General features: G+C 35.9%; 2 protein-coding genes and 2 long non-coding RNA genes across 5 annotated transcripts; 2 read left to right on the top strand and 2 right to left on the bottom strand.

The window, feature by feature from the left end:
* The first annotated feature begins 54 nt into the window (after positions 1 to 54).
* lrrc3 (leucine rich repeat containing 3) lies at positions 55 to 6,540 on the top strand. Of its 2 annotated transcripts, XM_084420798.1 has the most exons (3): positions 61 to 348; positions 3,164 to 3,221; positions 3,825 to 6,540. In XM_084420798.1, the coding sequence occupies exon 3, from the start codon at positions 4,181 to 4,183 to the stop codon at positions 4,979 to 4,981; it is 801 nt and encodes a 266-aa protein (XP_084276924.1). In that variant the 5' UTR covers positions 61 to 348; positions 3,164 to 3,221; positions 3,825 to 4,180; the 3' UTR covers positions 4,982 to 6,540. The 2 variants fall into 2 exon arrangements, with proteins under 2 accessions (XP_084276923.1, XP_084276924.1); XM_084420797.1 differs by lacking the exon at positions 3,164 to 3,221 and having other exon boundaries at positions 55 to 348.
* A 7,852-nt stretch (positions 6,541 to 14,392) lies between these two features.
* LOC311298137 lies at positions 14,393 to 18,024 on the bottom strand. Its single transcript, XR_014628915.1, has 3 exons — positions 17,724 to 18,024; positions 16,908 to 17,033; positions 14,393 to 16,785 (listed from the first exon to the last, which is right to left on the bottom strand). It is a non-coding gene; the product is annotated as an uncharacterized lncRNA (long non-coding RNA).
* A 680-nt stretch (positions 18,025 to 18,704) lies between these two features.
* On the bottom strand, positions 18,705 to 19,688 carry LOC311298925 (putative inhibitor of apoptosis; the record flags this gene model as incomplete). Its single annotated transcript, XM_084422246.1, has 1 exon — positions 18,705 to 19,688. The coding sequence occupies one exon, from the start codon at positions 19,686 to 19,688 to the stop codon at positions 18,705 to 18,707; it is 984 nt and encodes a 327-aa protein (XP_084278372.1).
* A 2,383-nt stretch (positions 19,689 to 22,071) lies between these two features.
* On the top strand, positions 22,072 to 25,703 carry LOC311299084. Its single transcript, XR_014629053.1, has 3 exons — positions 22,072 to 22,372; positions 23,064 to 23,188; positions 23,311 to 25,703. It is a non-coding gene; the product is annotated as an uncharacterized lncRNA (long non-coding RNA).
* The last annotated feature ends 2,119 nt before the right edge of the window (positions 25,704 to 27,822 follow it).

Here is a 27,822-nt window from a genome sequence, read left to right as displayed (position 1 = left end):
AAATATGTGACCTGCTGAAAAGAACCACTGAACGACTGAATCGTTTTTGTAAACGGGTCAAAGGATTTCGAAATCGTCACTGTACGAACCAACGAACAAATCTTTTTGGTGAACTGATTAAAAAGATTCGAGTCACTGGGATGAATCAAAATCCTCACCACGAGTAGCCTGCCCAGTCAGTCAGAAGAACAGAAGCGGGTGGAGCGAGCGCGCGCCATCAGCCTCCAGCACAGCAAACAGAGCTCGCCATCCAATCAGCGCAAGGCGGCTGTCTTATACTGCTGTGTGCTCTTCACTTTTTACACTCACTGCAAAGGCGTCTGATCCACTGAAGTATCAACAAGTATGGTAAGTCATGATAATGCATACAATTCATGTTAAAAAGCAAACTTTTTGAAACCACACATAAAGCTTAAATGCAATATCTGTAATTCGTTCAAGTAGGCTAGCCTACTGAGATTTGTCTTGTCTTTATATGCTCGTGTAATATTTGTGTCATGATCTTGCATTAATTTTTTCCTTTATTTTATTTTTACGTCTTTTGTAGTTCCTCATTTGAAGAACAATGCATGTAGGTTGACATGCTATTCTATATTTTATTCCTTAGTCAGCTGTTTATTGTAATGACAGTAGGTGCAGGATATGTTTATAATATAATAATTCGATGTTTTCAAGCGTGAGCATTAAATATAGACTTTGAGTAGACAAGATTTACAAGCACTCAGTTTTGTTTGCAAATGACTTAATGTCCCACGTTATTATGGTCTAAATACGATGAATCTTTCTCTCAGCGTTTCTTTCATGTATTCAGTCTGTTGTTAGCAGTACGCTTACCAAGTCCAGCCTCGTAGCCTACTACCTATGCCGCCGTCATGTTTTGGCAGGTACATTTTTCAATGTAAAGTGCTTACCAGATGCATAGCCTACGTCTTTAGCCTACCAATGAGAGAAGAAAGAGAGATTAAGATAAATTATGATACTCCAGCAGTGTTGCCAGATTGGAAATTTCTAAGTGTTTTACCAGAAGCTCAAAATGATCGTGAGTCAAATGTACAGAATACAGCTATGTATTGACCAATAACTTTTTGACACGACAAAATGACTTTATTGCTAAAATATCGACCTCAGCTTGGAAAAAAACTGCGGAAGGAACGTTTTTTATTTATTTATTTTTATTTATTTTTTTATTATTATTATTATTTTTTTATGTAACTTTTTTCTTCTTCTTGCAAAATATACAGAGATGACATGTACAACTTGGTATAAAATATACAAAACGAACATTAACTTGTGCTCATGACGATGATGGCCGAGAAGACATAATGACATAATTATTCTCACGGTAGACGTAGAATCCACAGCTAGATCAATAGGCTATAGAAGCCGTATGATTACAACGACCATCATTTGAAGCGTCACACAATTCTGATATTATCGTACATTATGGGATTTTTTTCATTATTGATCGTATGTCGTACAGAGGTCGAAATTATCGTACAAATACGATAATTATCACGTCTGGCAACACTACTCCAGCGTTGTCTAAACTATTCAATTCTTCTTCATTGACAATATAGTTGAAACGTTTGTTGCCTGTTATTGACACATATTTTAATTTAATTTAATGTAAGCTTAAAAAAAGCAGACAAATTACGTTTGTATTCAGGTGGTCTACGTTTTTAAAATGTTTTAGTTTGGTTACATTATTTTTCAGTTGAATGTGTGGTTTCTTTAGGATGTTTTAAAAACGGTTTACGGTGACTTTAAATAATGCAAATGCAACTGTGATGTGCTTGCTGAGGGTGTATCACTCTCAATCCCTCTTTCGCAACACACCTTTATAGATGAGCCATGTGTCCTACTTGCATCCTATTGGATTCTAAACGTGGCTTGAGGTTTTAGCATCCATCACAATAATCAACTAGTGCTACTGAGCTGCTGCTGATTCAACAATCAATCCTGAGCTGTGTTGCTTATTGCTTACTGTACATTGCCAGTGAATTAATCTTTTATTTCGACACTTTCAAATGATGCATCCCACATGTCTCATGTGCTGCCTGTGACAAAGTTTTAGTGGAAAGAATGAAAGTCATTTCACTGCATCATGTGTTTGACACTTCTTTTGACAAAAGAGCTTTTCACACTTGAAATAGTTAACCCTGTCATTCTACACACAGGGTAAAGGGAATCACATCTCATAATTTATTCATAAGCTGACGTTTCACACTCTGCAACCCTGGGTTAACATCCTTATTTGCATTGTTGCGGTGTCAGTGTCACTGATTGGCGAACACTGTACACAATACATTTACAAAAAGGCTCTAAAATTTCACATTCTTATATTATATACTGTATGGGCATACTGTACTATCAAGTTTATCCTGAATGGACTTTTCAAACTATAAAGGTAAGAATAAAACGGTCTCTTCTTCACTACAATTTGACATTTTCCCCCCTCAAATGCTGAAACTACAACACGCAGTGTTTCTGTGACTGTCCAAAACACGTGAATATGAGGCTTGTCGGTTGCTAAGCATCTAGTCGTAGCATTCTAACACTGCATCATTTCACACTGTACACGTTTGGCTCTTACAAGTGTGAAACGTTCCTTTACCCGGGTTTAGAACGACAATAGCGCGGGGGTTAAGGGAAAAGCTTATACAATGTGAAAAGCCCTAAAGTGTAAGCTATCCATTTAGACTGGTTCCTCAAAGGGCAGTCATGATCTGATTGATCAGCACAAAGTAGGACGTTCATATGATCTGTCCTAGAATGAATTATTCTAGTCTAGTAAGTATATAGGTATAGTGTGAATTAAATCGTGTGATGTTTTCCTCACCCTCATGTTGTTCTGACACTGTGTTATTTTGGTTCTTCCATGACACACAATGAGGAATGTCAAAGATGCTCCAAGCTTTGTTTGACTCTAATTGAACCATATAGTTAAATGAAATAGAAATGAAGACTTGAAATATAGTTGTCATATGGACCACTTTTATGATAGTCAAGTCAAGTCACCTTCATTTATCTAGCGCTTTTAACAATATGATTGATGATAATGTACTTCCGAGAAGACATTTTATCCTATTTGGAGTTTGTCAGTATTTAGCAGTTCACTTTCCTTGTGCTGAAAAGAACAACTGGGATATTCTGCTTATTACAGAATGTACATCTTTTGGATTTCACTGATGGGAAATAAAAAGGTTTGGAATGACATGATGGTGAGTAAATGATAATATTTTAATTTTAGAGTGAACTATTGGGATATTAAAAAACTTTATCCATGTGTTTTTTGTTTTTTTGTTTGTTCTATCATTAAAGTTTCTAATAGGCTTTAATGAGCATTGTGTTGCAATGGCGCAAACGAGAAATTGATTTGTTTTGTTTTAACAAATCGGCCCTTTCTAATATTATTAGATTAAATGCAGCATAACAAATGTATTCGTCTGCAAGATATGAGACTTATCTCAAATGGTTTTGTCATGGTTGGATCCATTTCAGGTCAGAGCACTCTAATGTTGCTTTGTATGTTGCAAAGCATATCTTAAAGGGATAGTTCACCCAAAAATAAAAATTCTGTCATCATTTACTCACCTTCATTTTGTTCCAAACTTTTATGCCTTCATTTTTTTCTATGGAACATGGAAGAAAGTGTTTCATTTAAAAAATAAAGTCATACAGGTTTGTAATGACATGAGGGTGAGAAAATAACAGAATTTTTGTTTTCCTCTTTCAATCTTTAATTTATATAAATATGAATTTCTTTGTTAATCCAAAATGTCTCTTTGTGTGGGTGATTCTTGTTCTCCTTTTTGTTCTTGCAGTTTCCAGACTTGGCAGGAGGGACTTCAAGTGAATGGAGCCCTATTCAAATCTTTCTTCTGCTTTTGGTCTCTAATTAAAACTTGGCTGTAGAACCTTTTCCTCTCAAATGTTAAATTGCCTCTCAGATGTTCATGGACTCGTTTGGATTCTCTCCAGGACACTCACAATGGCTTCAAACACCTGAAAATTAAAATCACTACTCTACATATGCTAAAAGGGCGTTAATAAGGAAAAACTCGCCACTGTTGGAATGACACAGTGACATGTAATGTTTACTTATTAATTTTCCAATATGACTTGGATTAACAATGACTGCCCTTGAACTGTAGAGCATTCAGAAAGTAAGTAGCTGGACATGACTTACCCTGGAGGGGCTCATCTGTCAAAGAAAGTCTTCATCCCTCATGGCTACCCCCTTATCTTGAGATTACTTTTAGCCGTGATTTGTTTGAGCGTGATGGGTTTTGCCTGTCCCAAGAGCTGCCACTGCTCCGAGAGGAATGGCTTAACCGTAGTGCAGTGTTCCTCTCGCAACCTTGTGGAGATCCCCCCCGACCTTCCGCACGATACTGTGTCACTTCAACTGTCCTCCAATCGCATAACCAAAATCCCAAACCAGGCTTTTAAAAACCTTCCCTGGCTCCAAGAGTTGGACTTGTCACGGAACGCTATTGAAACCGTGGACGCTGGGGCTTTTCAAGGTGTCACGGAGAGCTTGCGGGCGCTCGACCTGTCCCATAATCACATGCAAAGCATCCCCAAGGAGGCCTTCGCTCGGCTGCATGCCAAGATCAGCCTGTCCAACAACCCGTGGCATTGCGAGTGCACCCTGCAGGAGGTGTTGCGCGAGCTCTGGCTGGACCCCGAGACGGTGAACGAGGTGAGCTGCCACACCTCTGTTCAGGAGGAGTACGCGGGCAAACCTGTCACCCAAGTCTTGGATTCAGGCATAAACTTTTGCAACTTCCACCATAAGACTACCGATGTAGCCATGTTTGTCACCATGTTTGGTTGGTTCACGATGGTTATCGCTTATGTCATCTATTACGTACGGCATAACCAGGAAGATGCCAGGAGGCATCTGGAGTACCTCAAGTCTCTGCCAAGTAGCTCCCAAATTAGTAAGGATTTTGACACAATCAGCACTGTTCTCTAGCATCAATCAATGCAGTGTAGGAGTGAATGTGTTTGGCACAGTGATGATGGCACAACAGCAAGCCTTATAAGGAAGAGTGGGGCAAGATGTGTCATTTAATGAAGTTGTCCTCTAGGAAAGGAGAAATGACGAATCACTGATGAACATGTGAAAGATTTAAAATTCAAACACATTTTGCTAATGCACAAACCAATTCCAAAGTATTATTTTGCTGCAAATACATTTTCGTAAAAAAGAAAAACATCATTTTCTGAATATTTTAATTTAAATGTTTTATCATTATAGTGTTTTTGTGCAGTTGGAACCAAATCTTACCAAATGCCAAACATACATGAAATATATATTTTTATTTGTTTATTTATTTATTTATTTTGCTTTGACACCAAATCATTGTTTTTTTCTGCTTCAGAAAATATATTTTTACATGCAAAAAAAAGAGAGAGATGCACATGATAAAAAAAAGTCCTTTTTTAACTCTTTCCCCACCATTGACCGCAATTTCCAGCAATCCATGTTTTCACTGAAGCTAGTTTTTTTTTTTTTTAGTATTATTTTTACAGAGCCTCTGTTCTTTATTTTGATATATTGCATGTTCAGATACTCATGCAGCAAAATATTCTGGGGACTGAAAATTATCAAAAATGCTGGCGGTGACTGGCAACTTAAAAAAAAAATGCTGGTGGGGAAAGAGTTAAATATATGGCCCAGTTTCTTGAATTAAGGAGGTGACAGATTAGCCACTGACACATCTTACCCCACTGTTCCCAAGTTAAAGTATTATTTAATTGTGAATGTTTTTCGTGGTTTTTCACACAATGAATGTGTTGACAATTGTTCTGTGATGCAATTCAGTGTTCCCATTCATGTACCCTCAGTCGACCTACATAAGTCCTGCAGTCTCGGTGGTGGCCGCTTTGTGCCTCACGACAAGCTCTGCAGAAGCTCCAGTTTTTCTGCAGGTGCTTAAATCACATTTTTTCTTGAATTGATTTATTAATATGCTAATGTTATGGTTTCAGAACCAAATATTAAATGCTGGATTTAGGGATATTTTATTTTCCTTCTTTTATAGCGATGACCAAGGAGAGCAAGTACATAATCACTGCCAAAAAACAAACAAAAAAAACCCCATCAGTTAGGCTCTGCCTTGATAATTGGAAACTTGCCCTATTTTTGGCGGAGTTCTATATACTCAAGTGCCTGATCCTGGTACCTCAGCACCAATACACTGTGCATTGGGCATTATTTGGTTTGGTACAGTATCTCTCTGTTGTTCTACAATAATAATAAAATAAAATAAATCCTTTAATAGTGAGTGTTAAGTAGAACAGTGTCATAGTCAAGTGAAAATTTTGGTGTATTTTAAAGATTTCTCTGATTGATCTTGGATCAATTATGTGTGATTAGAAGATATTAGGAGATGACATTCAAAATGGATTTTGTCATCTGTGCGTTAAAGTTAAAAGGGCTTGCAGGTTATATTTCATGTAGGCTAATGTGTATTTCTGTCCACATGTATCAGTTTTTCAATGTAATGAGCCTTTCAGCAGTAGTGTGTATATAGAAACATAAAAAAAATAAAAATGCTATTAGAAGGACTCTGCCTTCTTGCCTAGACTTTTTAATATCTTTGTTGTTGTTTTTAAGTTGCATTCAATTTACTATATGAATGAGCTTTTGTGAACATGTTCAGCAAACAAAAAATCAATAGCTTGAGGTCCTTGATTTTATTTACCTTTGTTTTGTGTGAGTACTAGGCACAAAACAATGCCTTGCAGAAATGTTTTTTTGAACCTTCAGGGATTTCATGAGGAGTCATGCCACTGAGAGTGGATATTATGATTGCTTTCCAGTTCAGGGGTCTAGCCATATGTGAGTCTGTAGCTCTAGATCAATAGCAGATTCATTACAGGGGAAGGTTTGGAAAGCTGCAGTGAACTTTAAAACCAGCTGTTCTGGGACTAGATGGCATCCTCAATTCAGTGAGGAAGCCAAAGTATAAGTGAAAGTGGCTGTGTTTGTGCTTCTGTCTTCAAAGAAAACATTGAATGGGTGGTCCATCTTAACTTATGGGACAAGTGCTACATAATGATTTACTATTTCTGATTGCAAAGTTAGTATGTATTTAGTAAATCCCCATAGCACTGTTCATGAAACCCTCGTATCCTTGCCAAAGTCTTGATTTGTCCTTTAAAACACATGGGATTTTGAATCATTTGCAATCAGATTCACTGTCAGTTTTCCTCAGCACTGTAAAACTATATAAATATATATTGCATCCTGATTGTCTTCCAGACTGTCATGTACCAACCCATTGTTCGGTTACATGTTATATAAAAAGCCCATTAGCAAGTATTAACTCCAGTAAATCTTGAATGTGCTTATCTGGAGGCATTAGCAGGATATTAACTTGAATAAATCTAGGAGATTCTTATCACATTTGGGACATGAATGATTTATAGGAACACAATTTCAGTTATCATTTTTGCAGGGTTGTTGAAATTTTTTATGTTTTAATTATCTCTTAAAATGTGTAAATCATTCATATTAATACAGGTTGTTTCAAAAAGATTGTTTCAGCCAACATTTGTATGTCGGGCCAACGTGGGTTTGAAATGGGCTGAAAAATGGCCCCAATATGGGGTTGTCTGCGGGTTCCATAACGGCCCCATGCCAATTGGCCAAATGGATTTCAGATTGGACTTGTCAACAAGTGGGACCCAACTGGGCAACATGCGCAAGACCCATCTCTGTACCAGCTGTAATTATAGTCGAAAAAGGTTCTCCAGATTATATATATATATATATAAAATAAAAAGGTTCTTATAAGCTTTTTTGGGCTAACAAAAATGGTTCTTCTATGGCGTTCTAAGACCACCTTTTGGAACATTTTGAGGTTATTTTAACACCACACTATCAAAGTGAAATTAATCAATCTCCTTTTTCAGCAAGGTTTTGGAACGGAGCCATTTTGATCACCTCAATGAGTTATAACCCTTTTAAATAAAACGCAATAACTCATCATCTTGCTGAATAAGTTGTGGGTGTGGTTGGCAGCTGCACTGTACATGACCGATTCAGTTTTTTTAATACATTTGATGTGATGGTGTTCTAGCTCTATAAATCGTATGCCTGTGAGGTTAAAGCCTGTACAGAAGGAAAAAGGGTAAAATGACAGAAAAGAGTATCTAAAAGGCTCCAACCACAACAGTTTAGGGTCAGACTACAGCACTATGTGAAGTGCATTTGGCTGTCACATTACCACAGAGACAAGAGAGTTACATTTTCCTAAGGAAACATCAGCAACTTTCCAAACGTCATCACTGACCTAGAGAGATGGATGTTGTTTGAGCATCTCAGCATGGCTTATCCATCAGTTTCTGACAGCATAGATGACGGATGCTCTTCGTGCCCTAAAATGACATGCAGTCAAGCTGGTCCAAAGACATTGTAAGCCTCACTCATCCTTTTTTGCTGGTTTTTAAACGCACTATTCTGCATGTTGAAGCTGCTCGCTCTTTGTAAACCAGCCATGTGTTTACTGCCCTTTGTAATGTATTTACCTTGACTGTCCCTGGCAGATCATGCACTAAACAATGTTTTTTTTGTTTTTTTTTTTATTGACGAAAACATCTTTCATGTTTAGCTGACAAAATATTTTGCAGTAAGTTTCGCATTTAATGAGCTCACAGTCTGCTGCATGGTCTAAACATTTTCAGACAAAAAAATAAAGAATCAATTTGTTTTTACTTTCTTTTCTGGCCGCCTATTACAATAAGCTAAGACTTCATGAAAGACTGGGCCACAAAAACATATTTGAAATGAATGAATACAATATTGACTGGAGACCACCCACATGTGTTCCCGCATAATATTTATATCTTCCTTTTAACAAAATGCCTGTCATAACACCACCTGAATATGAATTGTTTTATTGATTTCAGTTAAGAAGGTATTTTTAAATAGAGTATTTTATTTTTATGAACCACCTTTCCTGAGCTATTCATACTAGCTGGCAGAAGTGTTTTTCTAATTGGAGCTCTCAGTACTTAGGGCACATTAGAGATTTATTAACATATTTTTCTCCATCTGCTTTAGATTGTCATTTTCTGAAGTGTTATCGTTTCTTAGCCATGTGTCCTCCCACTGGGATTTGTATTTGCTGGTGCTCTTTCACCACAGGGGTAATCTGTGCCATCCAAACAGCATTTTCCTCCTAGATTGGGTGTATTGAGCCTCCGGCATTTCTCTGACATTTGTTAGTAATCATTTTAAAAAGCTCCTGTGGGTATTTGTTTCTATTTACAGAGTATGTTACAGTACCAGCCAAAAGTCTGGACACATCTGCTCATTTTTTTTATAAATATTTTCACCATTTATATAATGACAAATTACCCTAAAAAATTACCTTTTGTCTGGTAATGTTTTTATTTATTTCACTTTTTATTGTGCTGAATTTGCCACATTTCACAGCCTGGTTTTATGTTTTCATTTTATTTTTTAGACACTTTCCATTTTCAAGCATACGTTTTTTACATCATTGACTTTTTTCACAGTGTGTTGAAGGATCTAAGGATTCTCAATAACAACCTGTGTGTGTTACTTTAAGAGAACAACCATGAATAACCATGCATCTGTGTTGTGTTTTATTTGATTATTATCATTATTATTTGGTTTACATCAATTATCATTTTATTATTACTATTCGTTTGTTATTTTATGTTTTTATATATTATATTACTTATTATTTATTTTCAATTGTGTAATCTTATGATTGTGTGGTTTTAAGGGATGTTTGTCTTCACGACTAGGAGATAAGAGAATGTTTCAATTTACAACCATTTACATTTAATCAATTAGCAGATTCTTTTATCCAAACAATCAAACCAACAATAGTGTCAGTTATTCTAGCACAGTACACGTACTGTAGCAAGGTTTTTTTTCTTTATTTTTTTTAATAGATATAGAATAGTAAGTGTTAGTATTAATGGGTCAGGTGTTGATGAAAAAAAAAAAGCATCTTCAGCAGTTTCTTGAAAATGGCTAAAGACTCAGTACTGATGTAGTGAGTTTAGGTGCAGCACCAGTGGTTGTTCTGTAGGCAAACAACAGGTCCTTGAATTTGATGCAAGTGCCAATTGGCAACCAGAGCAATTTTATGAGGAGAGGAGTGTGACATGCACTCTCTTCGGCTTATTAAAGACCACTCTTGCTGCAGCATTCTGGATCAGTTGCAGAGGTTTAACAGTACATGCTGGAATGCCTCCCAAGACAGCATTACAATAGGGCAGTCTGGATAGAACAAGAGCATGGACGAGGTGTCCAAGTTGTGTAGCATGCTCTGATAGGGAGGGCCTGATCATCCTAATGTTGTGTAAGGCAAATCTGCAGAACTGGGCAGTTCTAGCAATGTTGTCTGTGAAGTTTAACTGATCATCAACCACAACTCCAAGGTTCCTGGCTGTCCTGGAAGGAGTTACGCTGACTGGAGAAGTTGTTATGAACTGTTGGGTTGGCTGAGACCACAAGCATTTCGGTCTTCGCAAGGTTGAGTTGAAGGTGGTGGTCCTTTATCCAGCAAGAAATGTCTGTCAGGCAGGCTGAGATGCGAGCAGCTACCATCAGATCATCTGGCTGGAATGAGAGGTAGAGTTGTGTGTCATTAGCATAGCATTGATAGGAAAAAACTTGTTTCTGAATGACAGATCTCAGGAATGACATGTAGATGGATAAGAGAAGTGGTCCAAGAACTGAGCCCTGAGGCACCTCAGGAGCTAGATGTTGCAACTTAGACACCTCACCCCTCCACAACACCCTGAAGGACCTACCTGAGAGGTAAGACTTGAACCATCGTCACAGGACGATGTTGTGAAGTAGTAATTTTCCATTGTTTTTCCCTTGGTATAATAACACTTGTTGGATTTGTACTGGTCAGACAAATTCTGAGCACATACGCAACCAAGATTTTTCAACAAACTCTGCTATTTCTATTATCATCACTTCGTCTCCTGCTTCTGCTCTTCTCTGGCTTTCTCAGTCAAACTCTCAGGCTGATAGAAAACTGTAATTAGAGCTTTGGGGTACCAGAAAATACTTTCTGTTTAAAGGTTTTACTGGTTTTGGACACCAGACAAAACAGACAGGGATCTGATCTAACAGTGTTTCTGTGCAATTCTGCTAATATATATATATATATATATATAGCATATACTGTATATGCACCAATTCTAAATATGTACTGTATATTCCCAAAAATTCTTACATTTATTTTGTTTTTTTTTACATTTAATATTACTTTATTAAAAATCAATTGATTTGAGAAACAAAAAACACAAATTTCTCAATTTAAAGTATTTTTTGTTTGTATATATAGCAGCATGATCATCATGTTGCACACACTTGTAGTTGATGTTGATGTTGATGTTCTCCATCATGATTTAAAAGGGATCCAAAGAGCATCTTGTGCTTCAATGGAAGCAAGAACATCTGACCTTTTGTTCAAAGAAGTTCACACACTCTTAATTCTTCAACTACAAAATTCTTCAACTTTGTTTTAAAATTGATCTTGAATCAGAGATTTTCAGTTTAGTCTCGGACATCTGGACGCCACTGCTTTTTCTTTGACTGGTCTGCTGTTGCTTTGCCACGTGATCAACTAATGGTACAAATTCAATTTTTGTTTGCACAAAATAATAGCAGCATTTGCTTTCATTCTAATGATCGCAGCACTAACATCACAGTCTCTTTACTCATTATATTATTACCATAAAACTGCCAAGCCATCCTGTCATTACATGTAATATATGTGAAGGAATGTGACCCTCTACCTCAGTCTTTGTTTGGTTGTTCTTTCTGGCCATTAGCCACATGTGCCATCTGTTCATAACAATATAATCACTTCTAGATTAAACCCCCTGCTTCTTCTTCCTGCAGCACACAGACATTTGTCCTTGTTCTGTTGCACTTTCAGGTGTAATGTGTGTGTCGGTTGGAGACACAGTCAGGCATCACCCTTGCTGTGTCCCTCTGACCCCCCCCCCCAGAGGTATATATATATATATAGTCACATGGGTCAATTTTCTGAAATTGAGATTCATACATCATCTGAAATCTGAATAAATAAGTTTTCCATTGATGTATGGTTTGTTAGGATAGGACAATATGGATAGGACAATATTGGCCGAGATACAACTACTTTAAAATCTGGAATCTGAGGGTGCAAAAAAATCGCGATTGTGCTGCATTCACTCACAAAATGAAATGTTTTATATATTTACGGTAGGAAATTTACAAAATATCTTCATGGAACATGATCTTTACTTAATATCCTAATGATTTTTAGCATAAAAGAAAAATCTATCATTTTGACCTATACAATGTATTGTTGGCTATTGTCACAAATATACCCGTGCGACTTGTGACTTATTTGTGATTCAGGGTCACATATGCTTGCTCAGACTTATGTATAATACGATTTTTTTAATGATGTGAATGTTTACTTCATTATGAATTCAATTTCAATGCTTTGTAAGTAGTTATAACCCTACGGCACCTGTCAAAATGATTGATGACTTCCGGCCCCGCCCCCTAGATATGACATCTGGTCACCGCCCTTCCGGTTGACCGTTGAGCTGTCCCGCCCTTTCTGGCGTGTATAGATATGGAAATGGATTGTCGTATTGACCGTTCGATCATGTGTTTTGACAGTTTTTATCTACCGGTGTCTTTCCGGCATATGTTGTTGTTATGGTTTGCCCTATTGTCCTAGTTAGTCGTAGATCATGTGGTTTTGACAGAAAGTTTGAAGACTGTGTCACACAAGCATTATCTCTTGTGCACACGAGTTGGGTGTATTTTCTGTGTTTGTGTACTGGTCATTTTAGCAGTCCGTTTGACTTTACGATCTGTATTCGCTGAATCGGACATAAACACTGATATCTCTGCTACACAGACGTCCACCCTCACATTCCTGAGGTAACAGCAAAAGTGAGAAAAAAGAGAGTTGTCCCTAATCATGTTTTATATTTCACACAAATGATATACAATAATATCTTAGCAAAAATCTACTGAAACCATTTAATTCAGTTTTAGATAAACAAAAAGAATAAAAAATCATATTACATAAACATTCCGTTCTTTAGGCCTATAAGTGTATAAAATAAAATAGCTATCTTGTTAATTTAACTAAAGTTGAAAACCATTCAGTTCTTTATAAAAGTATATAATGAAATGCTTATAAAATAAATATCTTATTGATCCAATTGTTTTTGATAAACAAAAGAATAAAAATCATATTACATAAAACATTCCGTTCTTTATATACATTAAAATGGTTATCTTGCTAATTTAACTAAAGTTGAAAAACATTCTGTTCTTTAAAAGTATATAAAAAATAAAAATAAAAAAAAAATCTACTGAAATTTCAGTTTTAGATAAAAAATAAAATTCATCTAAGTCTGCTGACTGAAGATTTCATGAAGCACCAGACAAATGGTATGTGTGTGTGTGTGTGTGTGTGTGTGTGTGTGTGTGTGTGTGTGTGTGTGTGTGTGTGTGTACGTGTGTCTGTGACAGGTTCCGGTAAATTAGCGTGCCGTCATCTTTCTGAATTTATTTCAAAACATAATCGTAAAAGTTTAAATATGATCTTTTAAAATTAAAAGACTGTTTAAATAAAATCTTTGAAGTTTGAATACATTCATATCTTCTATTTATCTTTTAGAAGATTACTGTAATGATTTTGTTTAACGGTGACCTAAAGTATAATTGTTATTAAACAATGTCTGTCTGTTCAAAAACTTTAGATTGTAGAAAAACTGTACTTTTTAGTCGTCTTAAATCTCATTTATATGAAAAGATTCAATCAGCATTTTTTTGTCCATGCGGGGTTTCAATTTTTATGGTGGGGGCTTTCCATAGCTATAATGAATTTTGTACCGTACACCTAAACACAGAAAACTACATTTGTACATTTTCAAAATGAAATAAATAAACAAATCATTTAATATAATTTTGTGCACACACACGGTTCTAAAAAATGAACTAATCTCTATTTTAAATTAAATTATTATTAATAACATATGTTACTAAAATGTAAACAAAGTTTTAGCTAAATAAATATATAAACAAAAACACCTTACAGCCCCAGATCCTTCAGAGATAAACCACAGTGTGAACTGAAGCTTCAAGAAACAGGGTATCAGAGCAGATGAGTCTCGGGGGACAATGTCACAGTAAATCTAGTCTGCTAACGCCTTTCCAGAGTACATCCAGAGTTTATACTAAATTCATTTAAAAGCATAACCTTAAAAGTTTAAATCAAATCTTTAAAGTTTTATTAAAATCATATCTTATATTTATCTTCTAAGAAGACTTATGTATTATTTTTAATAAACAACGTCTGTTCAAAAACATTAGATTGTTGAAAAACTGTGCTTGGGCATCTTAGATCTTTTGTCCATACAACATGTTGTCAAAGTTTTGTTGTTGTGTTGTTTTTAAGAAATCCGAGGACTCCACATTGCTCTTATTTAGACTAAGTTGTATCATTTGCAAAATCACTGACACGGCATAAGTAAAGTTGGTCTTGAGCGAATGTTTAATTTTACTCGTCTTAATTCAAAGTATAAGATCATATCATTTTTACTTGCATCTCCCGAACTATCCTTAATCAGTGTGGAATCACACAGGGTGAAACCCTTTTCTGAGAATATCGGTTATCTACTCAAAATATACGAAGCATGCCCTTTGACCTCCTCGATTGTGGAGGCTTTTTTGTTTGTTTGTTTGTTTTTTGTTAAAGACCCAACTACAAGTTAGTTCTCCCAAAAGAATTTCTTCCATCTAGTGGTTCTCCCATCTACTCGCTTTTTCAAATGCGTGTTGCAACTGCGGTAGCCGTAATGTGTCAAGAAGCTATGACAACATGGCTTCCAATAGCACATCATTGAGTTTAACGATACATGTTCTACTGTTATGGCAGCTATATAATGATTTACACAACCAAGCAATGAAAAAAGCTTGTAATTTAGACCATACCTTTGACTTACCTGTCGAGAAGAAATCAGGCAACTTCCCTTTCAAAGTCTTTCTCCTTCATTAGCTCTTTCCACATGGGGAAAAGCTATCCCGATATTTATTTACATACCGATAAATTAAGATTTAGCTTTTAGGCGATGAGGATTCCTTCTCCTGCATAACTATGATCCAGCATTATAATGTACTGTGCAGCCTTTTCAAATTTGTCTGGGGCAGTATCAACGTCTCTCATATGGTCTAGCGGTTAGGATTCCTGGTTTTCATCCAGGTGGCCCGGGTTTCGACTCCCGGTATGGGAAGACAAATTTTTTTTTTTTTTTTTTTTTTTTTTTTACATTGTCAACAAAATTCAAGTTATTCAATAATCATTTTTAGTAATTCATAGTCTTAGAGGCCTACACGAACTGCAGAAACAAGCACAAGATATGTAAAAACTCATAAATGCTGTTTCAGTACTGAATCATTTTCACAAATACAATTATATAGAATTCAGAAAATTTCACTATGGAATATTTACTTTATCATTTAGTACATCATCATTTAAACTTTTCATCTCATAATTATGACGCATAGTCATAATTTTAATTTAAACTTTTTGTCATAATTATTACTTAATTCAGAATTACAATTTTTGTCAATTACGCCTTTTTAACGTAACACTATTTTGATGGTCCTTTTGAATGTGCTGTTGACTATAGTAGTGTTGATGATGAAACGTGTTGAGTTAGGCTAGCGCTTTTTGTCCCTCTCTGTTATTATAGTGTTTCAAGATGGCGGAACGACACGGAAGCCTCCTTGGACTTACCCGCCCCATGTAAATAAAGATAAGTAATGTTTCGCTTACGAGGATAAGTCAGATCATTGGCAGAGGTCATTTTACACCCATGAGGACATATTTTATGAATACAGACAATGATTTTAGCTAATAAAATACCATTTTTTTCAACGAGCGAATCTACACATGAGAGGCCTTCAGAAGTCATAACTCCAGGGGTCAACAGCTTAGGCCCGTTGGTTTAGGTATTTGTAAAAATCAAATACTGTATTACACTTTTCAAAGTTACAATAAAAAGACCTGTTGTGTTCTGACACAAGGCCATTAACTTGTTTTTATAAATGTATTTTGCTTATTTCTACAAATATCGGCCTGAAAAATGAAAATCAGGAAATAAGAAAAACAGTGTTTTAAAATACAACAAAACCATGATAATGTTTAGATGTGGATGATTAAGTTTTAGGCGTAGTGCAACCAGATTTCTCTAACATTGCGAGGTATCACGACACACAACGTTGTAAATAAACATTTTCAAAATGTAATTTAACCATATTTTATTAATATTATGTTAATTTAAAGTTTTTGTTATTAACAAATACCTTTTAACATCCGGCACAAAATTAAAGAGATCTCAGATCACAATCTACAGTTAGATATTCTCCTACTTAGTATCTTTGGGGTGTATTTTGTCACACCGTAGTGATGCAAAGTTCTACACTCTATGGACTAACTTATCAGACACTCACCACACTGATGTTAACATCACCATAAATTGTCTTTTCTACCATGATTGGAGCAACTATTGTCCCACCATTCTTTTGGTCAATTGTGAAGGTAAGCTGATTAGGGATCTGAATTAATAGCCGTCCGAATGATGTAGAATTATTATTATTATTAGTATTATTATGCTGTCGTTGTAGATGGTTGTTAGGCTGTTGGTTTGTCATGTTTCCAGAATGTGTTTGAATGCTCAGCGTCTGAACGTCACCATCTGTTAAAAAATTTTTAACAATTAAATACACAACCAAAACCATGTAAACATTATAGTAAAGCTTATTGAAGATTGAGAAACATATTGATTACTAACAAAGTAAATTATACAACTTTTCCTACATTTGATATTCTTTTTTCTGATTTTTTTTCACTATGGACTTGATCCTTTTTAATGCTGTTTTCTCTCCATATTTATTCTGTAGTTCCTCTACTGTGTCTTCCAACCTCCCTGTTGTTCCTCTCCAGCTGTGTTAACCAAAGACAAACAGTTAGAAGAATAAAATGTATGTACAATAGCAAAAATAAAGTTAACATAAAATAAACACATTCATACACAAGTTCAAAGTCAATGAACAAGCTGATGCTGCAGTGTTAGAGCACATGATGGACGGTGAACAGACGCACAGCAGGTTAAACCAGAGCTAAAACAATAGTCTATGTTAGGACAAAAGTATCTGATAATAGCTGATAACGGTCATAAAGTGCTAGATAAGGTGCAAGTAGCTAAACTAAACATTTCATATTTGACAAATGTTTTGAGAAATGTTAAACAACTACAAAAATAATCAACTTGTTTCTAATTTCTTTTTTTTCTAAATTGTGATTTAATGTGAGAGGAGAAGAAACACATAACATGTGTACATGAATGAATGTGTACAATTTAATAAACGTATTTACCTAACACCCATAAAGTAAATTAAGGCTAAGTTCCTTTTTGTGGACAAAGTGAACTTTGGAGTGCTTACGGGGTCAAAAATAAGTGCCATTTGGAACTCTTTTATCAAAAAAATATATGTTGATAATGATTAGTTATGCCAAATGATAGTTTGGCATGCATGGGATTGGTTGTCCATAGTGAGAGAGAAATACTTTTATTATAGAAATGGCTATTTTTTATTCTATTCTTTAATCCACAAATAAAATAGGTTTTTATACCTGCTCAAGTACTTCTTGATGAGTTTCTTCTGTATTAAACAGCGAATCTTCTCAGTCAGATCGTCGCAAGATCTCAGGAATCCTCTCACACTGCTCGTGTTCACGCGTTCCATCGCTGCACTTGTGTGTATGACTCGAACGATTCAAACTTCCATAAAGCGCACCAAAACAGCAGCGCGGAGATGTGACGTCATGTGTCGAGCGGGCGCTCGTAAAAAGCACATCTTTGCATTTCTTCTGAAACAACAATTTTTAACATCACTAGCGCAACACTTATCGTATTCCCGGGTGTGATTGTAATGTTTTGTATGGCGTTTTCTTTACACTCTCCCCGGATATCTGTTTCCTGCAGTTAGCTGTAATGTTAGTGAACTCTAGGTCTTCTCTTTGTTCATATACGACAGTATTCACATGAATTGGCTTGATTTGATAAAATTATGTTTTAAACCATCATCTTCACTTGAGACATTTACATTATACCGTCCTAGTTTTTAAATAGCGCTAAAATGTACATTTTAACCCTTTATGCGGATATGCCGCACAAGGTTCTCTGTTCTCTGGTTCTGTGTTTTTAAAAATAAAGACAAGGATACCTCTTTCTATAAGCGACCCTTAAAATCTGTGCATACAACAAAACACGTGTAGGTGTACGATGATTTATCAGAAAATTACTTTTGTTTGAAGAAATACTTAAATCAGCTGGTGCTTGATAACTATTGAAGTTATGATGCGATATTTATCACGTTTTCATTTTAACTCAATACTCTATGAACTTTAACATCTTGTTGGTCAAATTAACTTAAAGCCTGCGCATCCTAGCTACTTTCTAAATGTGTGTAACAGAACTTATGGTGAACAATTTAGCCATATGTTTTAAACGTGTAATGTTTAAACAAATTTTGTTACTGGACTGAGTGAAAATAATAAACTTCTCCTTTGTTTTTATTATTTATTAAGTTAAATGCAAATGATAGGAAAACTTTAGGATAGGAAAGTACGGACAGCGCCTTTGACCAATCCTCTACATATGGGGCACTTGCGCAGAGAAGGCGCACATTCTTTGCACACAACTAGGTGACCACAGGGGATGAAGACAATGTTCACTTCCTTATCCATGCAAACTTTGCATGTGCGCTCCTCTTGAAGTCTTTTTAACTGTTCCTCCATAGGCAAGTCTGAAAGATCTTGACTAGGGGATGCAGCTTCATTTGTCTGGGGCGTCGGGCCACACTCAAATTCCATCTCTAAAGCAGACTTCACCACAGGATTGTTCTCTTGTTCTCTCACAAATTCTCTTGAGTCGCTGTCTCCATTAGTCAATAGCTGCTCAAATAGTCTTGGCAATCTTGCTTGAATCTGATGAACAAACTCTTGGCCCTTTTCTTGCAAGAGGTATTCACATCTTGGAAACCACTTGGCATGTTCTACCCATGGATCATCACCAGACTCCCAACATCCGAGTACACCATCGCAACAAAAGCACTTCACGTCAACATTACGACCAACATAGTAAAAACCAGCCTTAGCCAATTGGTCTGGTCGAACAGTTATTCTTGAGGGCCAGTAGACAAATGTGAGCAACCTTTCTTCACACCGTTGCATTGCCGATACATTGAAAGGGCTAGATAAAGGTACATTATCTGCACAGTCACCTCGAACGAAACGGCAGTTGGGGTAATGCCTCTGGTGTTCTGATACTGCACGATCTCCCGGTTCCCAGTTGCTAAGCTGGCCTCCACAACTGAAGCAAGCCACTCTGTCGCCCTGGCCAAGGTAGTAGAAACCAGCTTTGGCAAGCTCGGCCGGAGATAATGCAGCAGGAGTCCATTTCTTAAAGGTGTCAAGGCGTTCCTGTTCCCGACACATGCCAAGATTGTGACAAGCCGGAGGGCGCTGGTGAGACATATCCATGTAACCGGGTCTCATTCTGATACTTCGGTGATGGCTGGTGTTGTACCCCTGCATAATGTCTTGTAAAACATCTATGTATCGTCGGGAATTTGTAGCCGTTAAAAATCTCCACATACGACTCTTTAACGTTCTATTAAATCGTTCCACGACGCTGGCTTTCAAATCGGTGGCGGTAGCGAAATGATTAATGTCGTGCTTTTTCATTACATCTTGAAATTGTTTGTTAAAAAATTCCTTTCCCTGATCCGTCTGCAATTTCTGTGGCACACGGCCCTCTTCGAGGATAGACTCGAACGCTCTAGCGACCTCGGGACCAGGTGACGCGAGTACGCGAGTCCACGCGTACTTGCTAAATACGTCTATGCACGTCAGTAGATATTTATTACCGTCGTTATCCTAGGTGTAGGCGATCATGTCGACTAGATCGGCCTGGAACTGCGTATCGACCCCGTACACAACCACTCTATTTCGTTTGTATTTTATAGGGGCTGTTTTGTGTAATGTGTAAGCATCCTCACCAGCCAGCCATTCTGAAACCTTTTTATCGCTTAAACGGACCCCACTTTCTTTTAAGACGGCGTCCTTTAATAATTTTTTACCCCCTAAAGAGCCGGGGTTGGAGGGTGTATAATAAGCCTTTTTCATGAGCTCCGACATGCTGCCGTTTCAACCGATGCAAAAGAATAACGCGTACATGTGGTTTGAATCAATCTTTTATTAAAAAAGTTACAGGATACATGATATAAGTAAACATGGATAAATGATGTTAATATAACACAAGTAAAAATGGATATAATAGAAGATAGTAAAAATGATTATAATACAATATACATGGATATAATAGAAGATAGTAAAAATGATTATAATACAATATACATGGATATAATAATAATAATGTTAGTACAACAAAATCTAAGTAAAATTGAATATAATGATGTTAGTACAAAATGGTTATACCATAAAATATAATACAATTGGATATAACAATGTTACATGCATAGTCTAAGTAAATTGAAGTCAACGGTAATCTAACCAGAAAAGAAAGTCACGGCAGGCCATCATGTTACGATCTAGGATGTAATCGACATACATTTCGATAATTTTTTCAACGTTTTTAATCACTTCGACAATTTGAACAGCATCATCCTCATCATCGGAGTCATATTCTTTTGAATTCTTTACCAGCTCGGTACAGACATCCGCCACATACGTACAAGTACACAGCACATCGGTGATCCCTAGTAGGGATTGTGATTCACACATCATATCTAGAACCTGTTTTATCATTACATCAGGCGGATCGGTACCATAAGCGCATTTGTCCGTCAAATCGTCCCATGAATTAGCCAGTCCTCTTATATGTATCATATTTTTCTTGAGTTTTGCCTCACGCACAGTTTCATAACACGGTGTATCAGGGTGGGATGCATCCGCAATAATCTTATTCATCAGTTCGGTCATCTGGTGTCTGTAATGGTCTTTAAACATGAATTCCATACAGCTCTTTAGGCTACAGGCAGCACCCATACTGGTGGGGTCTTGGTCACTCTCCATTCACGATCGAGAGACCTTCCCAGAGATCAACGACGTCGTGCACTATTTCCTCGCAGGGTTTGTCCAGAAGTCTCGCGCTGATTTCTTCTAGCTTAGCGGCGATGAATGGTTTGTCTTTTAATTCATGCAGAATAGTCCCGACTGTTCCTTGAATCTCCTGAGTCCTTGCGGCACAATTATCCAAGCCTTGTGTTTTTGGGTCGGAAGTTTGCGTCAGGTTCAGGCAAACAGGACTTTCAACTTTTGTTGCAGTAGCACAGCAGTCTGTGGCTAGTAGAGCTAGATCGTGCGATGTCCTGAAATATTTATCATGACAACGACTGGGGTCCGCCTCTCGCCTCAGCATAGGTGAATTGTTCGCAACAAACATTTTGCGCAGGCTTTAGTTAATTTGACCAACAAGATGTTAAAGTTCATAGAGTATTGAGTTAAAATGAAAACGTGATAAATATCGCATCATAACTTCAATAGTTATCAAGCACCAGCTGATTTAAGTATTTCTTCAAACAAAAGTAATTTTCTGATAAATCATCGTACACCTACACGTGTTTTGTTGTATGCACAGATTTTAAGGGTCGCTTATAGAAAGAGGTATCCTTGTCTTTATTTTTAAAAACACAGAACCAGAGAACAGAGAACCTTGTGCGGCATATCCGCATAAAGGGTTAAAATGTACATTTTAGCGCTATTTAAAAACTAGGACGGTATAATGTAAATGTCTCAAGTGAAGATGATGGTTTAAAACATAATTTTATCAAATCAAGCCAATTCATGTGAATACTGTCGTATATGAACAAAGAGAAGACCTAGAGTTCACTAACATTACAGCTAACTGCAGGAAACAGATATCCGGGGAGAGTGTAAAGAAAACGCCATACAAAACATTACAATCACACCCGGGAATACGATAAGTGTTGCGCTAGTGATGTTAAAAATTGTTGTTTCAGAAGAAATGCAAAGATGTGCTTTTTACGAGCGCCCGCTCGACACATGACGTCACATCTCCGCGCTGCTGTTTTGGTGCGCTTTATGGAAGTTTGAATCGTTCGAGTCATACACACAAGTGCAGCGATGGAACGCGTGAACACGAGCAGTGTGAGAGGATTCCTGAGATCTTGCGACGATCTGACTGAGAAGATTCGCTGTTTAATACAGAAGAAACTCATCAAGAAGTACTTGAGCAGGTATAAAAACCTATTTTATTTGTGGATTAAAGAATAGAATAAAAAATAGCCATTTCTATAATAAAAGTATTTCTCTCTCACTATGGACAACCAATCCCATGCATGCCAAACTATCATTTGGCATAACTAATCATTATCAACATATATTTTTTTGATAAAAGAGTTCCAAATGGCACTTATTTTTGACCCCGTAAGCACTCCAAAGTTCACTTTGTCCACAAAAAGGAACTTAGCCTTAATTTACTTTATGGGTGTTAGGTAAATACGTTTATTAAATTGTACACATTCATTCATGTACACATGTTATGTGTTTCTTCTCCTCTCACATTAAATCACAATTTAGAAAAAAAAAGAAATTAGAAACAAGTTGATTATTTTTGTAGTTGTTTAACATTTCTCAAAACATTTGTCAAATATGAAATGTTTAGTTTAGCTACTTGCACCTTATCTAGCACTTTATGACCGTTATCAGCTATTATCAGATACTTTTGTCCTAACATAGACTATTGTTTTAGCTCTGGTTTAACCTGCTGTGCGTCTGTTCACCGTCCATCATGTGCTCTAACACTGCAGCATCAGCTTGTTCATTGACTTTGAACTTGTGTATGAATGTGTTTATTTTATGTTAACTTTATTTTTGCTATTGTACATACATTTTATTCTTCTAACTGTTTGTCTTTGGTTAACACAGCTGGAGAGGAACAACAGGGAGGTTGGAAGACACAGTAGAGGAACTACAGAATAAATATGGAGAGAAAACAGCATTAAAAAGGATCAAGTCCATAGTGAAAAAAATCAGAAAAAAGAATATCAAATGTAGGAAAAGTTGTATAATTTACTTTGTTAGTAATCAATATGTTTCTCAATCTTCAATAAGCTTTACTATAATGTTTACATGGTTTTGGTTGTGTATTTAATTGTTAAAAATTTTTTAACAGATGGTGACGTTCAGACGCTGAGCATTCAAACACATTCTGGAAACATGACAAACCAACAGCCTAACAACCATCTACAACGACAGCATAATAATACTAATAATAATAATAATTCTACATCATTCGGACGGCTATTAATTCAGATCCCTAATCAGCTTACCTTCACAATTGACCAAAAGAATGGTGGGACAATAGTTGCTCCAATCATGGTAGAAAAGACAATTTATGGTGATGTTAACATCAGTGTGGTGAGTGTCTGATAAGTTAGTCCATAGAGTGTAGAACTTTGCATCACTACGGTGTGACAAAATACACCCCAAAGATACTAAGTAGGAGAATATCTAACTGTAGATTGTGATCTGAGATCTCTTTAATTTTGTGCCGGATGTTAAAAGGTATTTGTTAATAACAAAAACTTTAAATTAACATAATATTAATAAAATATGGTTAAATTACATTTTGAAAATGTTTATTTACAACGTTGTGTGTCGTGATACCTCGCAATGTTAGAGAAATCTGGTTGCACTACGCCTAAAACTTAATCATCCACATCTAAACATTATCATGGTTTTGTTGTATTTTAAAACACTGTTTTTCTTATTTCCTGATTTTCATTTTTCAGGCCGATATTTGTAGAAATAAGCAAAATACATTTATAAAAACAAGTTAATGGCCTTGTGTCAGAACACAACAGGTCTTTTTATTGTAACTTTGAAAAGTGTAATACAGTATTTGATTTTTACAAATACCTAAACCAACGGGCCTAAGCTGTTGACCCCTGGAGTTATGACTTCTGAAGGCCTCTCATGTGTAGATTCGCTCGTTGAAAAAAATGGTATTTTATTAGCTAAAATCATTGTCTGTATTCATAAAATATGTCCTCATGGGTGTAAAATGACCTCTGCCAATGATCTGACTTATCCTCGTAAGCGAAACATTACTTATCTTTATTTACATGGGGCGGGTAAGTCCAAGGAGGCTTCCGTGTCGTTCCGCCATCTTGAAACACTATAATAACAGAGAGGGACAAAAAGCGCTAGCCTAACTCAACACGTTTCATCATCAACACTACTATAGTCAACAGCACATTCAAAAGGACCATCAAAATAGTGTTACGTTAAAAAGGCGTAATTGACAAAAATTGTAATTCTGAATTAAGTAATAATTATGACAAAAAGTTTAAATTAAAATTATGACTATGCGTCATAATTATGAGATGAAAAGTTTAAATGATGATGTACTAAATGATAAAGTAAATATTCCATAGTGAAATTTTCTGAATTCTATATAATTGTATTTGTGAAAATGATTCAGTACTGAAACAGCATTTATGAGTTTTTACATATCTTGTGCTTGTTTCTGCAGTTCGTGTAGGCCTCTAAGACTATGAATTACTAAAAATGATTATTGAATAACTTGAATTTTGTTGACAATGTAAAAAAAAAAAAAAAAAAAAAAAAAAAATTTGTCTTCCCATACCGGGAGTCGAAACCCGGGCCACCTGGATGAAAACCAGGAATCCTAACCGCTAGACCATATGAGAGACGTTGATACTGCCCCAGACAAATTTGAAAAGGCTGCACAGTACATTATAATGCTGGATCATAGTTATGCAGGAGAAGGAATCCTCATCGCCTAAAAGCTAAATCTTAATTTATCGGTATGTAAATAAATATCGGGATAGCTTTTCCCCATGTGGAAAGAGCTAATGAAGGAGAAAGACTTTGAAAGGGAAGTTGCCTGATTTCTTCTCGACAGGTAAGTCAAAGGTATGGTCTAAATTACAAGCTTTTTTCATTGCTTGGTTGTGTAAATCATTATATAGCTGCCATAACAGTAGAACATGTATCGTTAAACTCAATGATGTGCTATTGGAAGCCATGTTGTCATAGCTTCTTGACACATTACGGCTACCGCAGTTGCAACACGCATTTGAAAAAGCGAGTAGATGGGAGAACCACTAGATGGAAGAAATTCTTTTGGGAGAACTAACTTGTAGTTGGGTCTTTAACAAAAAACAAACAAACAAACAAAAAAGCCTCCACAATCGAGGAGGTCAAAGGGCATGCTTCGTATATTTTGAGTAGATAACCGATATTCTCAGAAAAGGGTTTCACCCTGTGTGATTCCACACTGATTAAGGATAGTTCGGGAGATGCAAGTAAAAATGATATGATCTTATACTTTGAATTAAGACGAGTAAAATTAAACATTCGCTCAAGACCAACTTTACTTATGCCGTGTCAGTGATTTTGCAAATGATACAACTTAGTCTAAATAAGAGCAATGTGGAGTCCTCGGATTTCTTAAAAACAACACAACAACAAAACTTTGACAACATGTTGTATGGACAAAAGATCTAAGATGCCCAAGCACAGTTTTTCAACAATCTAATGTTTTTGAACAGACGTTGTTTATTAAAAATAATACATAAGTCTTCTTAGAAGATAAATATAAGATATGATTTTAATAAAACTTTAAAGATTTGATTTAAACTTTTAAGGTTATGCTTTTAAATGAATTTAGTATAAACTCTGGATGTACTCTGGAAAGGCGTTAGCAGACTAGATTTACTGTGACATTGTCCCCCGAGACTCATCTGCTCTGATACCCTGTTTCTTGAAGCTTCAGTTCACACTGTGGTTTATCTCTGAAGGATCTGGGGCTGTAAGGTGTTTTTGTTTATATATTTATTTAGCTAAAACTTTGTTTACATTTTAGTAACATATGTTATTAATAATAATTTAATTTAAAATAGAGATTAGTTCATTTTTTAGAACCGTGTGTGTGCACAAAATTATATTAAATGATTTGTTTATTTATTTCATTTTGAAAATGTACAAATGTAGTTTTCTGTGTTTAGGTGTACGGTACAAAATTCATTATAGCTATGGAAAGCCCCCACCATAAAAATTGAAACCCCGCATGGACAAAAAAATGCTGATTGAATCTTTTCATATAAATGAGATTTAAGACGACTAAAAAGTACAGTTTTTCTACAATCTAAAGTTTTTGAACAGACAGACATTGTTTAATAACAATTATACTTTAGGTCACCGTTAAACAAAATCATTACAGTAATCTTCTAAAAGATAAATAGAAGATATGAATGTATTCAAACTTCAAAGATTTTATTTAAACAGTCTTTTAATTTTAAAAGATCATATTTAAACTTTTACGATTATGTTTTGAAATAAATTCAGAAAGATGACGGCACGCTAATTTACCGGAACCTGTCACAGACACACGTACACACACACACACACACACACACACACACACACATACCATTTGTCTGGTGCTTCATGAAATCTTCAGTCAGCAGACTTAGATGAATTTTATTTTTTATCTAAAACTGAAATTTCAGTAGATTTTTTTTTTTTTTTTTTTTTTTATATACTTTTAAAGAACAGAATGTTTTTCAACTTTAGTTAAATTAGCAAGATAACCATTTTAATGTATATAAAGAACGGAATGTTTTATGTAATATGATTTTTATTCTTTTGTTTATCAAAAACAATTGGATCAATAAGATATTTATTTTATAAGCATTTCATTATATACTTTTATAAAGAACTGAATGGTTTTCAACTTTAGTTAAATTAACAAGATAGCTATTTTATTTTATACACTTATAGGCCTAAAGAACGGAATGTTTATGTAATATGATTTTTTATTCTTTTTGTTTATCTAAAACTGAATTAAATGGTTTCAGTAGATTTTTGCTAAGATATTATTGTATATCATTTGTGTGAAATATAAAACATGATTAGGGACAACTCTCTTTTTTCTCACTTTTGCTGTTACCTCAGGAATGTGAGGGTGGACGTCTGTGTAGCAGAGATATCAGTGTTTATGTCCGATTCAGCGAATACAGATCGTAAAGTCAAACGGACTGCTAAAATGACCAGTACACAAACACAGAAAATACACCCAACTCGTGTGCACAAGAGATAATGCTTGTGTGACACAGTCTTCAAACTTTCTGTCAAAACCACATGATCTACGACTAACTAGGACAATAGGGCAAACCATAACAACAACATATGCCGGAAAGACACCGGTAGATAAAAACTGTCAAAACACATGATCGAACGGTCAATACGACAATCCATTTCCATATCTATACACGCCAGAAAGGGCGGGACAGCTCAACGGTCAACCGGAAGGGCGGTGACCAGATGTCATATCTAGGGGGCGGGACCGGAAGTCATCAATCATTTTGACAGGTGCCGTAGGGTTATAACTACTTTTGTAGCCATGCCTTTATTCTTTTAAAACTAGATGTGCTCATAATTCATGAACAGAGGTTAAGGTTTCTTCATTGTATTATTTGTATGACCCATTTAAAAGGCATGCCAGTAGATGACTTCCATTCAAGTCACATTCCTGTGTTAATTGGATCTGGAAGTCTGGATTTACAATAACTAGAGGTTCAGTTTTTGTATAAAACTAAATAGGATTTTCTGAATGTGATGTGTGACTTACATGAACAGCTGTATAAGAACATACATT

This window comes from Rutilus rutilus, assembly GCF_951802725.1.
Source record: "Rutilus rutilus genome assembly, chromosome: 10".
NCBI classification, from domain to species: domain Eukaryota; kingdom Metazoa; phylum Chordata; class Actinopteri; order Cypriniformes; family Leuciscidae; genus Rutilus; species Rutilus rutilus.
This window is presented reverse-complemented; position numbering and strand designations above follow the sequence as displayed.

Bases quoted from the DNA above. Each gene is read 5' to 3' on its own strand.
- lrrc3 (XM_084420797.1), top strand. From the start codon at position 4,181: ATGACTTACCCTGGAGGGGCTCATCTGTCAAAGAAAGTCTTCATCCCT.